This window comes from Panthera onca, chromosome B2 (assembly GCF_046562875.1).
Source record: "Panthera onca isolate mPanOnc1 chromosome B2, mPanOnc1 haplotype 2, whole genome shotgun sequence".
Taxonomy (NCBI): Eukaryota; Metazoa; Chordata; class Mammalia; order Carnivora; family Felidae; genus Panthera; species Panthera onca.
In genome coordinates, this window is record NC_138343.1 from 115887605 (window position 1) to 115905543 (window position 17939).

Consider the following 17939-nt stretch of genomic DNA (forward strand, 5'->3'; position numbering starts at 1 on the left):
GTATTAATTTAGGAAGAGCTGAAAAGTAACTCTTGTTATTTTCCAGAGCTAAAAGTTGAGATTTTTCTTTTTGCAGAAAGAGGTAGAGAAGTCCTTCAAATACTTTCCCGTGGACGTTTAAGCATTGATTAAAACCCCTTTAAAAAACAATTTCAGCATATAATTGAACATTTTATCTTCAAGGGATTACCATTAATCATTTGGCTAGATTATTGTTTCTTAGAAATTTGGAGTGGTTGCATAATTCGTTTTCAAATGTATAAATTTCTCATGAGTTTAAGGTTAGTATAAAAAAGGCTGTTTTAGTTGAGGGTACAGTGTTTCTGTTTCTCTTACAACACATGAAGCACTTACCCTGAGTTGAAATCACACATTTTCTTACCTGTAACACATTACATTGACGCTCAGCTTTTGTAGTATACACTTGGAGTGGGGCATGTCAAGTAGAATAAATGGGCTGCCTAGGACAACTAAGTGACAATTGCAAATCCTTTTAGAATGTAAATGATTGTAAATGAACTTGTCTGAAAGGGAGTATAAGCTGACAAGGGGGCAATCCTTCTGGACTTCCTACCACGTTATTCTAGGTTTAGTGAAGTTTGTGCAAATTTATAGGAGACATAAAACCCAGAAAGTAACAATTGGAGGTATTTCTACTAACCTGAAAATAATTGGAGGTTAATTTTTTTTTAAGTTAGAGCATCATTTAAATGATTTTACTGTTGGAATTTGATTTAAACAAGGTCTAGTAATAAATAGTATTATCAAAATCTGTAGAAAAATCTCTTCAGAGCATTTTCAAGATTATAATGAGCCACTTCTCTGTGATTGCCCAGAAATTTTTGCTGGAGAATAAGAACTTGGTTATATGTGGTTTGATGAGAGCGGGTCTTTGAGTGAATCTTATGTTGTACTCAGACTTCTGATGAATTCCCTGCATTTGGCCCCTCTTCTCACCCCTGCTTCTCATCTGACCAGCCTCTGTGAGGTCCTCCTGAGCTTCTTCAGGGCTACAGCCACTCTGAGTGCTTAAGGCCATGACCTCTGCTCTCCCTCATCAGCCAACTATCATGGACCTTCCAGATAAAAGATGAACTCTTCTTGGAGCACCTGGGTGGCTCAGTCGGTTAAGAGTCCAACTTTGGCTCAGGTCATGATCTGGTGGTTCATGGGTTCAAGCCCTGTGTCAGGCTCTGTGCTGACAACTCAGAGCCTGAAGTCTGCTTCGGATTCTGTGTCTCCCTCTCTCTCTGCCCCACCCCTGCTCATGCTCTATGTCTCTCTCTGTCTCTCTCCCTCTCAGAAATACGTAAACACTAAAAAAAATAAAAAGAAAAGGTGAACTCTTCTTATCCATGTATTTTGGCTCTTATTGGGTTCTATTTTATTTCTTTTTCTCTCTTTTGAGGTCTCAGGTGAAAGAGCAGATGATCACATGAACTGTACCCATCAGCTCATACATAGATATTATGTGCATATCTATACAGCTTCCCAGATTATTCCAGTGGATACTGAGACTGGAAACACCTGATTCCTAAAGCCCTTTCTGGTTCTCAAAATGTGTAATCTCATTGTTTTCTGAATGCTAATATGCCTGTATGGATAAGTGAGAGAATTTGACAAACTTACTAGTAGAACTAAGAATACAGATGAGTTTTTAAAATGTATTAGAGTTGGCATCACACCATGTAGAAATTTTAACATCCATAACATTGGCAAGAGCGGGTGCTATAATAATGCAAAGCCTCCTCATAATTAAGCAGTTTTGCTATATGAACAACTGTTTGCTATAGGAAGTCCACAGACAGCAATGTTGGGAGGGAGGTAGAGCCCAACAGTGAGAAGAATTTAGATGACCACATGTTGTTCTCTTGAGAGATTAGGAAAGAAAAAATGGAAAAGAGTAATTTAAGTCAAGTCCTATGAGAAGGATGAAGTTTCATCTTCCATAGAGAGTAACCTTTGTTAATATTTTTATGGCTTTCATGTGCATCAGGTCTATCAGAAACTAAGGTTCTATGGCTTTGCTACATCATTAAGGAGCCATACTTTGACCTAGCTCTCTTAACTATGTGCCAGTGTCACTCAAAAGTCTCAGTGAAATCCACAAAATTCAGTACTCTTTGGTAGCATTTTCCTAGATCTGTGATTCTTCTGAACACAAAGAAACTGGAATACAGTGGATTCCTGAGAGTCATAGAAGAGAATAATTTTTAAAAATCCAGACCTAACAATTCATGTGTTAGATATTGGTTGTAGATGTCAGACTTATCTACATAGGTTATAGGTGAGCTAAGATATTCAGCCCAGGGCATGAGCTAGAATAGCGAGGGTTACTAGGTTGCTCACTTTAGGCTGTGAGGTCTCCTCTTTTACCCCAGTACTGTTACAGTATTATCTTCTCTCAGCCATGATGGGCAAAACATCACTGCATATGTTCCTTGTTATTTTGGAACTGAAGGATTCTTCAGAAGATTCTGTTCACCAATTCCAATTCTCTAAATGAGATCAAGTTTTTAATACTATACACATTAAAGAAAGAACATCTAATTTAATGCTGCATCCGTGTAGTAATTACATGATATTTTCCTAGGTGATATCTGAATGGAATATGAAATAGAAAGTTGTCTTTGTTCCAGTAAAATGTGCAACATTTGATGTTATTTCAGAAGTTATTTGGATTTTTTGCAAGCCATGAAATTTGTAAAAAAATGCCCGTGACAGAGGGAAAAAAATTGCGGTATTGTGTCTCACTAAGGTTCATCGAAGCCTGGCTGTCACAGAGTTTTTGTACTTCCTCTAATGAGGTGTTTGCTTTCCTTGTTGCACACCACAGATTAGGGTTTTGTTCATCTTTAAAAAAAAGGTTTTATAATTACTGATTTTGACAAGTCTTTATACTGGAAAACAAGACATAGTTAATAAAAGTGGCAGAGGTACATTAGAAAATTATTCTATTAGGGTCATTAAAATGTTGTACTTAGAACATTACTGTTAAAATTTCCACAGTCATTCTCCGATGCCTTCAAAGAATACTACTATTCATTGTGTTTTTCAATAATGCTGTCTACCACATTTTTAAAAGTTTATTCAAAATACTACATGCAAGCTAATTTAATTAATTTTGCATGAAATGTGAAAGAATCCATAGAAAGTAAATGAAAGAGGGATATTGTTTTGAAATGGGACTCCTCTAATGTTCTCTAAGGCAGTGGCTGCTTTTCCACGTCACTAAATGCTGGCTGTTATATTGAATTATAGAAAGAGTCTGTGGGGTTTCTAGTATAACTTTGTTTCATGGATTTCATCTACTATTCCAGAACCAATGCAGAAGATCCTAAGTCATAAATCCACATTGTTGTGCTAGGAGAATTTGGACTCTTTCCATATTTGCTTGATGATCTGCTTTCTAAACAAAATTCTTTATCTATAATTTCCGTGTATATTTTTCTTATTGGGCACCTATGATCTCTAATTATGCTTTGCTATTCCTCTTTTTGTTTTCCATTTAAAAAAATACATGTGTGCAATTTTTTTTTCCTGAATACTAATTTAAAATATTTACATAGATTCTTTTTCCAAAGAACATGCTGTGTTTTGTTTTCATCATTTCATTATGTCTTCCGTGGTTTTGACTTTGGAAAATAAACATTGGGGAACAGAGGGTAAAAGAGTTGAAGCAATTTCCTTAGTTCATAGAGGCATAACATAATGAATACCCAAGTAACGTATGTCTTAGTTCTTGCAAGTGAAAAAATACTCTAGTGTTGACTGGGAATCAAGATCTAACTGGAAAAAAAAGTGTTAAGCTGGTAGAAGTAACATGGTAGCATGTTACAGTGACTCTGGTTATGCAAATGAAAGTAATTAATATTGAATGCCCACTATTTCAAGAGTTATAAGGATTTTAGCATCTTTCAAGATATAAAAGCTATAGTTTCTGACCTTTTGGAGATCACAATTTAGTTATTTTAATTTTTTTTCATCATTTTACAGACTGTGAATAATTGCTGTGAATAATTTAGCGTTACGAGAAATTAAGATCAGTGCTTTATGCTTATAGTAGAAAGAACTATCTCTGTGTTATATCAGATTAATCAATTGGTATGTTCCTCAATGAATTTATTTATAAAAAAATTCCATGTGCATGGATTGTTGAATACAGAATGTCTAAGAGAAATACTTCCTCATGAATAACACCAAAAACAATGCAGAAACCACAAATATCTTGGATAACAGTTAATAGAGTATGTTTCTTCTTACTCTTACTCTTATTTTTTTTTAATACTTTTTGATTAATTGTTCTTTATTTTAAAAATATCTGTTAAAGGGGTGCCTGGGTGGCTCAGTCGGTTGGGCGTCCAACTTCAGCTCAGGTCATGATATCACCGTCCATGGGCTCGAGCCCCACATCGGGCTCTGTGCTGACAGCTCAGAGCCTGGAGCCTGCTTCGGATTCTGTGTCTCCCTCTCTCTCTGACCCTCCCCCATTCATGCTCTCTCTCTGTCTCAAAAATAAATAAACATTAAAAAAATTGAAAATATCTATTAAAAACTAAGACATTTATGTTAATACAATTAATATAGCAAGATATTGGATGAATAGTAAAATCTCTTCTCCTTCTCGACTCCTTATCCTCAAACCCCAGAGGTGAATAGCTTTAACATGTATATGTATACCTTCCCCAAAATGTCAAAGCACATATACACATACATGGATATGTGTCTATTTGCACTTATACTTACCTATATACCTTTGTAAGTTTATATTTATAAGCTTATATTTATAAATTCATACTATTTATGAATTTATATTTACACATTCATAATATTTCCCACTTGGAGTGATAGTCAGTAAAGCAGAACTGCCAAAGCCCCAACCAATGACAGCAGATGTCTTGGCTGTTCCTTGCTACACTGAGGTTAATGAGATGGTCTCAGGGGAGAGGAGGCATTTGGGAGGCTTGGGCAGCAGCGATTTACCAACAAGTACAGATGTATTTCAGGATTTTAATAGCTAGTTTTTCCACAACTGTGCCTAAAAGGCCAATACTGGTCCTACTTTCAATCATTTGATGGCTTGTGTTTCCCCTCCGAGCACACCTGTGCCCATGTTCTCATAAACATCACAAAAGACCAGCATCAGCACTATTCGTGTTGTCCCCTTCTATTTTTAAAACTTTTCATATTTTTAAGTTCATCCCTTTAGAGTTGCCTATGGACACTGTACATGCACTCATGAAGGGCTCATGTCAAAACTATGAAGCAGATGAAGTGTATTTCTAGAACATTTCTTTCAGAATTTCCTCTGCGTTCCCTCTGTAGTCCAGTGGGCCCTTTAGTCACATTTTTGTGGGCCTGTCCTCCCACTTGTACCATTCCAGTGATTCTAATTCCTCAGAGCTTAGAGCTTTCAGTCTCCCCATATACCATAGCATTTACTAAACAGAAACATATCATGTTGCTTTATTATTAGTATACTTTTTATGTGTCTCATTATTACAATATATTATCAACCCATGAATGGTAGGACTGTAATTTAAACTAGCTTATATCTATCTTTCTACCCAGGGCATTGCATATAAATGTCACTCAATAATGTTTGTGCATAATTCTTTTGGACTTCATTGGTTATGCACCTTCACAAAACATCTAGAATGCTTACTTTTTATGCCTTCACACTTTATGTAGATTTCAAAATAAAGGTTTGCCACAATCCCCTCAATTGTCACCCTGTTGATATGTAGTAACTTCATGTCTTTCTTTATCTTCCTTTTTTAAAATATGTGTTTACTCCTTGTTCAGAAAGTATAGTCACCCTTTATTTAATTTTATTTCAATCAGTTGTCTGCAGATCCCAGAATTTCTTCTCCATTATTTTCTCTTTGGGTGTTGTAAAGTAATCGACATTTATTGAGTATTTACAAGTCCTTTTCCAGGTACTTTTTATACATTATCTCATTGAATCCACATTGTCTGTCAGTACTGTGCTTGTTGTTAATCCTAATTTGTAGGAAAGGAAGCTAAAAGTTGGGAAAGTAAAATCATCTGCCCAAGGTCACATAAATACTGAGAATACAATTTGAACACAAGTCTATGCCTCTGAAGCTCTTTGTTATTTTTGCTCATCATACTAATTCCACCTACATGGTACTTTTCTGAGGATTAGGTGATATAAGTAAGTATATTTTCTAAACAGTCCAACACTTATCCACACATGGAGTTTCGGAATCATACTTTATATCCTCTAATACAGTAGGGTGAGTAAACTGATGTTTAATGAATGCTTTAGGTGATCATGATTATAATGAAATTTAAAAAATCAGATGAAATGATGTCAATTAGTTGTTAGAGAACTAAAATCTAATCTTAACCCATTTCTTTTAAAGTCATAGCTGTCAAGATGAAACACGGTATTTTAGAAAAAGGTATTAAACATGAGCATGTAACAGTAAAATCATTTCAGAGAACATAATAGGGTTATAGAATAAAATCTGAAATAAAACTTACTGTAGCATTAAGCTCTATATTTGCAAAACAAATGGTGAGAATACTTTGGAATTCAAAGTTACGTGTTTTTGTGGTCACTCTTCTCCAGGTGTTCCAGATTGCTTATGTGATTGTGAAAGCAGCTAATTCCCCGCGGCCTGGAAACTGGATTTTGGAACGCTCACTTGATGATGTCGAATACAAGCCTTGGCAGTATCATGCTGTGACAGACACGGAGTGTCTAACACTTTACAATATTTATCCCCGCACTGGACCGCCATCATATGCCAAAGACGATGAGGTCATCTGCACTTCATTTTATTCCAAGATACACCCCTTAGAAAATGGAGAGGTAAGATGAGAAAACTCACCATAAGTACATTTCAGAGGGCAAAGTAGGCCTGTCAGAAAGATGTGAACATATCAGTAATTAATGTCAGGGAGATTTTAAAATAGGATTTAGCAGAAGTACATTTAAATGAGTTATTAAATAAAAAGGGAAAACCCAAGGTGATAGGAATTTTAACTACCTTCGTCCAGTGTGTGTGTCCCAACCTCAATAAAGATCAGAGAAGAAGAAAGGGTTTAAGTTGGAAAGTCAGTGATTAATTTTACATATTAAGAGACTTTCTTTTGACAATGAGATTGCTCATAATTGGAGAAAGATTGAGACCCTCAGGGAAGCCTTAGATCCGTGTATATTATGGTCTCAAGAAGGGGACAAAAGAGGGGTGCCTGGGTGGCTCAGTGGGTTAAGCATCCGACTTCGGCTCAGGTCATGAGCTTGCGGTTTGTGAGTTCGAGCCCCGCATGGGGCTTTGTGCTGACAGCTCGGAGCTCGGAGCCTGGAGCCTGTTTCCGATTCTGTGTCTCCCTCTCTCTGACCCTCCCCCATTCATGCTCTGTCTCTCTCTGTCTCAAAAATAAATAAACATTAAAAAAAAAGAAAAAAGAAGGGGACAAAAGACCTGAAATTTAGGAAGAAATATAGTTGATATGAAGGACCTAAATAAAAGGGAATTGTGTTGGTTTTTGCATGTTTTTCTGCTCTTGCCACATAGGGAGGGCTACAGTTGGGTTGTTTGTGTGTTTTTGGTCAGGATTTGCTTATTTTATGCTTAATTCAAAAGTGTTCAGCTTCTCTGTAGCATCTTTTATCCTTGGTTAAGATTTTACATTTATTCAAATCATGGCTTCACCTGTTACCATCTGTATCATCTTGAGTCGGTGACTTAAGTTCTCTGTCATTCAGTTTGATCTTCCATGAATCGGTAAAAATACTAATAGCCCTTATGTCATATAATCATTAAGCAGATTAAAAGAATCATTATATTTAGAGTGTTAGAACAGTGCTGACAGACCTGTATTAAGTGTTCTGTAAGCATGAACTATTTTTACTGTTGCTGCTGTAATAATAATAACTATTATTGTTAGTAGTCGTAGTATTGTAGTAGTTAATAGTAGCAGTCTCCTCTCAAATACCCAAACCTTGACTTAGTGATTCTCTTGCATTCTCTCATGGTATTTTCCTAATCTTTCTCTCTTCGGTATATGTGGCCGGGCTACTTTTGTACTATCTGCTTACATGTATCTCAACTTATACTCATGTCTGATAGTCACTCCTCTCTAGTCCACACACCTGAAGGCAGTATCATTTTTTATAGTCACATTTTCACGGAACCCATATTCATATTCTATCAGGCCAGTCTCAGCCAGTTAAGGGTTATCTTTTGAAACACTTTTGGAGGAAGTTGTATTTTTGATATAAATTGGTCACACTCCCTTTTGGCACTATTATTCTATGAATGTATACTAAAGCCTCACTATATTTCAAATTCCATGTATGGAAATACCAGTTTCGGGGAAGAAAAATTCCAAATGGTGCTCTCAGCAGAGATCTCAATCTGCCAAATGACAAGGAGTCAAATGCAGTGAGTCAAACAGCTGTTCAACCTGCTTTGTACCCAGAGGCATCCAATTCCTGGCCAGATTGGCCTGAGGATATAGGAGTAGGGAGTGTGTGCAGAGATAATGTATTTGAGTTGAATTTTTATTATTTTTCTCCTGGATCTAGTGCTTACCCAGAACTCATGATTATGTATTTATATTTATACTATTATAGAGCTATTTTTGTACCTGGAAAAAATGGTCCAATTCGGAAATTGGTTGAACAATATAAAAGTGTCTTGGTAGATACATAACCTATAAGTTTACATGCATATCTTCAAAGCATGCTGTCCCTGCATTCATGGTGGTTCTCCATTATTTCAACCATGTCAGCCTGCCAACAAGGAACAAACAGATATGTTGTTTCTTTGTTTGTTTAACTGGCTATATTGTTTTCACTCCTAGACACTAAAAACTAGTCTTTGATGGTGACTATTAGAAACAACTTACTCAACTTTCTCTGTGACATTTAGGTCTATTTCTTTCTTATAAGAAAGTGGATGAGGCTAGGAAAAGAAAGTAATTCAAAATATTTGAAATACAATGGTACTATTTAAGAGGAAAAATTAAACTTGGACCTCTCCTAAGATATCTGCTTCTTTTTAAATAGCTTACTCTGTGAAACATGTTACTTTTTGGAATAAACTGGTCCAGGGGTGGTAGGTGATATGTATTCTCCAAAACTTCCAAGTCAGTAGTAACAAAACTGAGTTGAGAATGAAGGTCCCCTGACCTCCCAGATTGACGTTTGTTTGTTTTTTTTCCATCCTCTAGTAAAGAATGGAAGTTGATTTTTCTTTTTTAAAGTTGGTAATTGATAAACTCAAGAGTTTAGAGGAGACAGAGATACTGGATCCAGTATAAGTAGAAAGAGTCCTAATTCTGGGGTATCACACTATAGAACAATATATAAATGAAGAATATAGAAAAATGTATTTCCCAGACCCATGACTGTGAAATAAATCTTAGCTATCATTAACTTTTAGTTTTGAAATGATACTTTTTGTGTACCACCTGAAATATAATCAGTGCTTATGTTCAAAACTTCCCAGAGAATTGACATAATACTCAAATAAGAGAAACAAATATACAAACCAGCAAATGCAAAAAAAAAAAAGTATAAAGGCAAAAATAGAAAGGTTTACAGAGACAAATTTCCCCAGCTGAGCCAAAGTAGCCATCTCAGATGACTTCTCAGAATACAGGGAAATCAAAAACAACTCTTAGTATCTCAAAAGTTTTAAGGCCAATATGTAAATTCATCTCTAATATGGGCTATGGGTTAAGCTAGGCATATAACACAATTTACCTCCAATGCTGATGGATAATTTTATTAGGTATAGAATTATAGATTTGCACATTTTTTCTTTTGGCATATTTTGTTGTCTTCTGGTTTCCATTGTTTATGTAGAAAAGTTAGCTATTGAATAACTATCTATTGTCTATTTTCTTTGATTTCCTTAAAGATGTTATCTTTGTTTTTGTTTTTCCATAGTTTTACTATGATTATCCAGATCTGTACTATGCAATATAATAATCACTAGCTATATGTGGTTATTTAATTTAGATTTCATTAATGCAAATAAAATTATAATTCAGGTCCTCAGTTGCACAACCACATATCAAGTAGTCAGTAGCCACATGTGACTAGCAGTTACCACTTTGAATTATAAAGAATAGAACATTTCAATCATTGTACAAAGTTCTGAGCAGTGCTGCTATAGATGATTCCTTTTTATTTTCTCCACTAAGATTTGTTTGGTTTGTATATTTGCAGAATTATGCCTTTCATCAGTTCAGGGAATAATTTAGCCTATTAACTCTCCAAATACTGCTCCTTCCCATTCTGTCTCCTCTATAAATATAATTAAAAATAATTTGGAACTTCTCACTATATACACCATGTATCTTACCCTCTTTTGTATATCATCCTTTTGGCCTTCTAGTCTTTATTTTAGATATTTTCTTCTGGCTTACTTCCAGTTCACTAATTCTTTAGCTATATAAAATCTGTTATTGACTATTCATAGGATTCTTCATTTCATTAGTACATTTTTTAGTTCTAGAATTTATCTTTGGTTTATTTTCAAATAGTTTAGTATCTAGTTTTATCCTGAAATTTTATATATTTATTTACATATTTAACAAAATTATATTTAATTTTTTAACATTCTATCTTTATCTCCTTGAACATAAAGTAGCAATTATTTAAGAGTTTTTATTTGATAATTCAAATATCTGGCCTCTGTGGATACATGTTATCTGTTTCATCTGCTGATTCTTTTTTATGATGTCTTATATCCTCAACAATTCTGATTATTTTTGCATAAAAAAAGTTATATTTAAAAATGTATGTATAGAAACTGTTTGAGGCCTAAGATATTATCTTTACCTTGTGAGGATTTTCTGATGCTTCTGCCGGGCAATGGCAATATGGATCATCTTAATACAATTGTAGGAATTCAAATTTCTGGGTCTTAGATGACTCAAAGCTGTGTTGTAACACAGTGACAGTTGCATTAATTCTGGTTTACTTTAGGCTCCCTGTTTTGTTTTTTTTTTTTTAGTCTAAACCAGAGTATGCGGGATTTAACATAGTCCTGTCCATACAAGTTTTATGTCTTCCCAGAACATTAAGGCTATCAGAGCACTGCTCAGTCTCTCAACCGTGTCTTCTGGACAGGGAAATACCCATCAGACAAAAGCTGTCACAAAATACTAATTGCCTCTTTAGACATATTTCTTTTCCTTAATATTGAGAAGGTTATTTTTCACCTTCTTGATAACTCTCAGATGGCTTTAAGTAAATGTTTTTACATTTTTCTCCAGTTGCTGTAGTTATCATTGGTAGCATTGACACTAATTATATCAACGACTATAAAAAGAAGCATAGTCTCATACACATGTTTAAAAATTATTTTGGGGGCGCCTGGGTGGCTCAGTCGGTTAAGCGTCCGACTTCGGCTCAGGTCATGATCTCACGGTCCGTGAGTTCGAGCCCCGCGTCAGGCTCTGGGCTGACAGCTCAGAGCCCGGAGCCTGCTTCAAATTCTGTGTCTCCCTCTCTCTGACCCTCCCCCGTTCATGCTCTGTCTCTCTCTGTCTCAAAAATAATAAAATAAACATTAAAAATTTTTTTTTTAAATAAAAATTATTTTGGAATCATTTTAAATGCACATGCATGTAAGAAGAGTACAGAGAATCCCCATTTCTTCTTTACCTGGCTCTTACTAATGTTAATATCTTACAAAGCCACCATGCATTTAGTAAAATGCAAGAAATTAACATTGTCAAAAACTAGTCAAAACTAAGAAATTAACATTGATACATTATTTTGATATATTGATACAAGATTTCATTCATATTATAATCAGTGTTTGTTTTGTTTTGTTTTCTGGGATCCAGTTTGGGATACTACATTGCATTTAGTCATTGTGTCTTCTTAGTGTCCTCTGATTTATGAAAATTTCCTAGTCTTCCCTTGTTTTTCATGACCCTGATCACTTTTAAGAGCACTGGTCAAGTGTTCTGTGTCATATTACTAATTTTGCCTTCTCTAATGTTTTCTCATTATTAGACTGGGCTTCTGGATTTTGGGGAAGAGTACTAGGAGGTGAAACTGTTTTCTTACACATCATTTGTATTTCTTTTTATATGCACATCTCTCATCTATTTCCTCTTTTATTGGTTTATAAATCTTATTGTGCTTCTAGATAGATTTTTATTTTGCACAACAGTGTGTAAATATTCACTATGATTTGAAATATATTTTTTTGACTGAGCATTATGATCATTTTCTTCCAGCACTTCACAACAACCTTTAAATATAAAGTCAAGTCAAAGAATAGAAGAAATAATAATAAAGTATTTTTTAGGCCCATCCATGAATTCGGGTATTATAAAATAAACATGTCTCAATTTTAACCCACTAATTAAGCAATAATGTTTGTATTATAGGTATAGAATATTCATAGAAAATAGTCTTCTGTGATGAATATGAAATCAATTGAGTCTGAGGTTTATTACATTGTTACTTGTCTGGAGAATTTTGGGGACATGTGTCAAAATGTTTAGAACATTCTAGAATATTATACTTCAGGTGAAAAGTTCATCTGTTTAGACCTGAAAGATACCTTAGGTAAATTCCTCATTGATCTATTAAAATCCTTTAAAATATCCTTTAACATCATGGCCTCCAACTTCAGCTTCTTCTGTATCCAAATTTTAATACTGCCTTTGTCCATATCATTATTAGAAACCATTTGGCTTTTCCTTCTGTTCTTTTGAATTTTAGTAGCATCATCTCTGCTTATATACTTTACTTTGGTTTTTCAGCCACCGCAATCTTTTCCCTACATTCTCTGGCTTGGCCCCTTATCTGACCTCCACCTCACATTTCCTGGAAGAGATCCACAAATATTGATCATGTGGATTCACCAATAGGATACTTTAAGCAGCACATCCAGTCCCCTAGATATCTAGATTCAGCTACTTCCCAGGAAGAGATTAGTCCCGTTGTCCAGCATCTTGGGCTTGTACCCAGAGGAAGAAGAGTTCGCTCTGAGCTATGAGATGATCAAGTCTCAGGGTCCAGCAAAAGAGAAATAATGGAGCATAATGGTGGTATAATAATATGACCCAGTATGTTGTTATCCAAGCTGTAAACAGAAGGGAGCTTTGAACAAAGGGCTTCAAGGATTTCCATTCTAGAAAAATTGTGTATCATCAATGCCACGAGAGGGCTTAGTAGGCAACATGTCTTGCCTTGTTTTGAGAGAATGATACTGAGCTCTGTCCGTAATAGGAGTTGTAGAGTGTGAAGCAACAGACCACAGGAGTCCTCCCTTACTTTTGAGGCCAAAGAGAAAAGCTTTGATGGGAACAGCTACATAGGCATAAACCCTTCCAGCATTGCTTCAGGGAGCCAACTCTATCAGCTCAAGTACTGCCTCTGTTGGGAGCAGTTGCCCCAAGATGCTATTGAGAACTTCTAGTAAGAACCACCTCTTAGAGACCACTGAAAATCATGCTTGTAGCACTGGTTCCTCTTAAACTTGCTTTTATTTGGATATCATTGAGGGCATTTGAAAAAGCTATTTGTGGGTTCAGGGCTTATACTTCAGTAGATTTGGGAAGGGTTTAGGAAGTTCTGTGTATATTTAATTTTTTTTTTAATGTTTATTATTTTTGAGAGAGAGAGAGACAGAGACAGCAAGCAGGGGAGGGGCAGAGAGAGAGGGAGACACAGAGTCGGAAGCAGGCTCCAGGCTCTGAGCTGCCAGCACAGAGCCTGATGCAGGGCTCTAACTCACAGACTGTGAGGTCATGACCTGAGCTGAATTCGGCTGCCTAACTGACTAAGCCACCCAGGCGCCCCATCTATGTATATTTTAAACAAGTACACCTGGTAATTTTGATGTCCCTCCTCCTAACTTATAGTTTAGATATTTTCAGCCTTCCCAAACCCTGGAGAAGAACTGATCATCAGTTATTTAAGGAAAGGGGATCAGTCAGTTATTCTAGCCACAATACTTGTTTTTTTTTTAATGTTTATTTATTTTTTGATAGACAGAGAGAGAGCACGAGCATGAGTGGGGGAGGGGCAGAGAGAAAGAGGGAGACACAGAATTCGAAGCAGGCTCCAGGCTCTGAGCCGTCAGCACAGAGCCTGATGCGGGGCTTGAACTCATGAACCATGAGATCATGACCTGAGCTGAAGTCAGACGCTTAACCGACTGAGCCACCCAGGTGCCCCTAGCCACAATACTTCTAACTAAAGAGACTAATGTTTTTCTGTCAGGAAACATGATTAGCTTTGGTGGACTGAATCTCTGGGTGGGTTTGAGATGAGTAAATAAAATTTGAGCTATAACTAGGTTATCATTGGCTGAAGAGATGGCTGAGAGAAAAGAATCACATTAATACTATTGACAAATATGGGGCTGTATAGATGGCACTACTTTAGGGGTCCTAGAATTAAAATCATCGTGCATGTTTTTCCCTTATATGAGATTCTCCCCTTTCTCTGGCTGGGATTATTCCTATTAATTTCTTTGGATTGTCACTAGACTGCTAACTAAATATGCATGGTTACCATAGCAATTTTTGCTTCAATTTCCTCATACAGAGGAAAAGATATTTACATATGATTTCCTTTCCTTACCACTCTTCTGGACCGCAACTCAAATGGAACTTAGATTCACTTTGATTCTGCTTTTGAAACATGGCAAGCTTGTATAAAAATCCCTGGAGAAACTACCATTAATTCTTGAAGACACTTTTTCTTCCTGTAAACTATAAGTAGAGCTTTGATAGAATTTTGATTTCCTATGTGACAGAATTTTATATACACAGACAGAATATTTTTTTCTTCCTCTTTTCATCACCTGACATTATGGTGATTTTTAGAACTGCAAATACTGGAGAATGAAGAAACAAACTCAACACTTTATTTAAAAATGTTTTTGAAGTCTTTCTTTGATGTAATATTGTTGAGGGTACAGCATGACTGCGCGTGTGAATTTGCATAGAAATGAGTTGTTCCTTGATGGAAAAGAAGCCGGGTATCACTAATTTGTACCAAGTATGAATAGAGATTTAAGGAAATAATTAGTTAGGGTTTCAGATCCTAAAGGAGGGTTAGAGACCTCCTTTCTCTAAAAATAATTTTTGCAGGAGCGCCTGGGTGGCTCAGTTGGTTGAGTGTCCAACTTCGGCTCAGGTCACGATCTCACGGTCCTTGAGGTTGAGCCCCACGTCGGGCTGTGTGCTGTCAGCTCAGAGCCTGGAGCCTGCTTCCGATTCTCCCCCTCTCTCTCTGCCCCTCCCCTACTCATGATCTGTCTCTCTCTGTCTCAAAAATAAATAAACATTAAAAATTTTTTAAAAATAATTTTTGCATTGACAACATAGTGCCAGTTAATACCTTGAACAACAACATGAAAGTACCTCATCACGATAAGCATTACCTGGCATCCTCCAAAACAGCAAGTTTGAACTCAGTTGGAATACACAGAGCATTTGAACTATTTTGGAATTGCACACATAAAAAACATCCATAAGTCATCTAAGAAGCAGACCTTTGTAATGAAGATAACATTAAGAAGATTGTGTTCCTCCTCTCTTTTGATCAGTTTATAGATTCTTCCTAACAATATTGTCCTCAGAAAGTGTCACTAAATCCTTGTCAAATTAATACATTAGTATTGAAAAATCATGAAGACCACAGAAAGCAGATGAGAATGGCCTCTTGAGATGATAGCTTCCAAAGCTTAAGACCTGGTTATCTCAGTGTTGTGGACTAGGATCTATCAGGATCTACTAAAATCAAATAGAAACATAAGCTTCTGTTAAGCTAGGTAAGGAAATGCAGGGTTGTAGTAGAAGGCACAAAAGCACAACCTGCTGTCTTTTAGGATGTACCCTAGATTTGGCTTTTAGATGTAGCTTTGCCATTGATTGACCATGGGGCTTGGATGGACAAGTAAACTATCCAACCATGTCCTGGCCAGTTCACCCGACTATAATGAAGATCACAGTAGGTCATTTATGGTACGCCCTCCTTAACTATATGATATGATCACAAATTCTCTAGGCCAATAGCTATCATTGGCTTAAACTCACCCCTAGTTGTGGTGTGACTGAACTGGCTTAGTCTGTGTTGAGACTGGGATGCATGAAAGTGCGCCTGCTGTGTACATTCAACACTAGGGGAGGCAGGAGTGACTGAACAGGATTGAAAGAATAAGCAAAGAAAAACACCATGAACTTCCTAAAGTGTAAAGGAACAGAAGGAATAGATGAAGGTCTCAAGTGCTGATATGGGTGAGTCCAGGGCCTGGAAGACTCTAATAATGATAGCTAACATTTATCACACACTTGTTTTATGGCAGGAACTACAAGTAGGTTTTACAAGTAGAGACTCAGATGTACTAATACTTGCCTTTTTATAGTTGAGGGAAATGTGGTATAGAGAGGTCAAATAACTTACCCAGAGTTCCAAGCTAGTAACTTCCGAAGCTATGATTTGAATCCAGTATGTCCTCTGTGCACCAGAAAGGCACACGAACAAGTTTTCTTCTGTGTCTTGGGTTTTCTTGGAAAATGTGCTGGGCACTGAAGGTCCAAGAGGCCTCATCTCCTAGCAGACCCTGCTTCTCTCTGCATGAACTTGCACAGACCTGGGATCAGGCTGCTGCCTATTTTTTAGCTTACAGGGATTTTAATGTTCTATATTATGAAAAATTGCTTTACCCTCCTTTTTTAGTTTCTGATAGGTAACTAAACATATAGAGTGTCAAAAAATCATTTTAAAAAGGGGGTGCCTGGGTGTCTCAGTCAATTGAGCACCGACTCTTGGTTTCAGCTCAGGTCATGATCCCCCGGTCATGGGTTAGAGCCGGGCTTTGGGGTCCACGCTGCACGTGGAAACTGCTTAAAGATTCTCTCTCTCCTTCTGCCCCTCTCCCCCACTTGCACAGTCTCTCTCTTCAATGAGAAAAATAGAGGGTAACATTTATAAAAGTTTTGCATTCTTATTTTCGTAAACTTTTTATTTATCTTGCTTGTTTTTGTTTCCCTTTTTAATGATTTTCTTATTTGTAGTTTTAAGAGTTTTATCTTGGTATATTTACATTTATCATATATTGCTTTTCCTTTTTAAACTTTATTCCAGTAAATGATTTAAATTTCTTTTATATTGTCACACACACACACACACACACACACACACACACACACACACCCCTGTAATTTTTGTTCTTAGAATTTGATGGTTTCCGATTGTATTATATACTTGTCAGAATTTTTTGTCTTAAAAAATATTTTTTTTAATCTGCCTTTTACATCTCAAAGAACTTTTTCTTATAATTTCATCAACTTGGTTATAGCCTATATTTTAAAGTATTTTACATTATCTTTGATCATTTTGTTTTAAGCTGATTTTGTACTTGTATTATTTAAATGCTATTCTGTATATCTTGTGTTTAGCTGTTTTGATTCATTATAATCATGGCCAACAGGAAATGCCAGTCATACAAACCACAGTAAGAGTAACCACACGAAGAGGGGTCTTGTATCTTTTATCCTCCAGTTTAGATCATCAATATCCCTTTTAGCTGTTCTGGAAAGAGTTCCTCTAGAACTTATAGTTTGCCTTCAAAGCTGAATCTCAAAAAACTAATAGTAACACAGAGGAGCCATTGACCAACAGATCTTCTCAAGATGATAATATCAATTTATACACACAACTGTGAAAATACTTTTTAAAGTTTTTTTTTTTAACTCTCCAGACTCTCAAGACAAGTTACTCTAAAATTTCACTGTACAAAATGGTTAAATAGTGAATGAATATTTTAAACACATAAGGAAGATGGTACAGGTTTTAGTAAGAGAAGAATCCTCGGAACACATACCTGGTTTGATTTCAAGAATCACATTTCAGGAGATGCAATAGAAACTATATTAAGAGGGTTTTAGAAACAATTAATTGTAATTTGCATCCA

The 17939-nt window shown here is 36.0% G+C and overlaps 1 protein-coding gene across 2 annotated transcripts in view; it reads left to right on the plus strand.

Annotated features, from left to right (window-relative positions):
- LAMA2 (laminin subunit alpha 2) overlaps window positions 1-17939 on the plus strand; it is a 613797-nt gene that overhangs the window by 189806 nt on the left and 406052 nt on the right. For both annotated transcript variants that reach the window (XM_078447300.2, XM_078447301.2), the window contains exon 4: window positions 6599-6841. In XM_078447300.2, the coding sequence (XP_078303426.2) occupies window positions 6599-6841 (243 nt within the window). The remainder of the gene's footprint in view (window positions 1-6598; window positions 6842-17939) is intronic.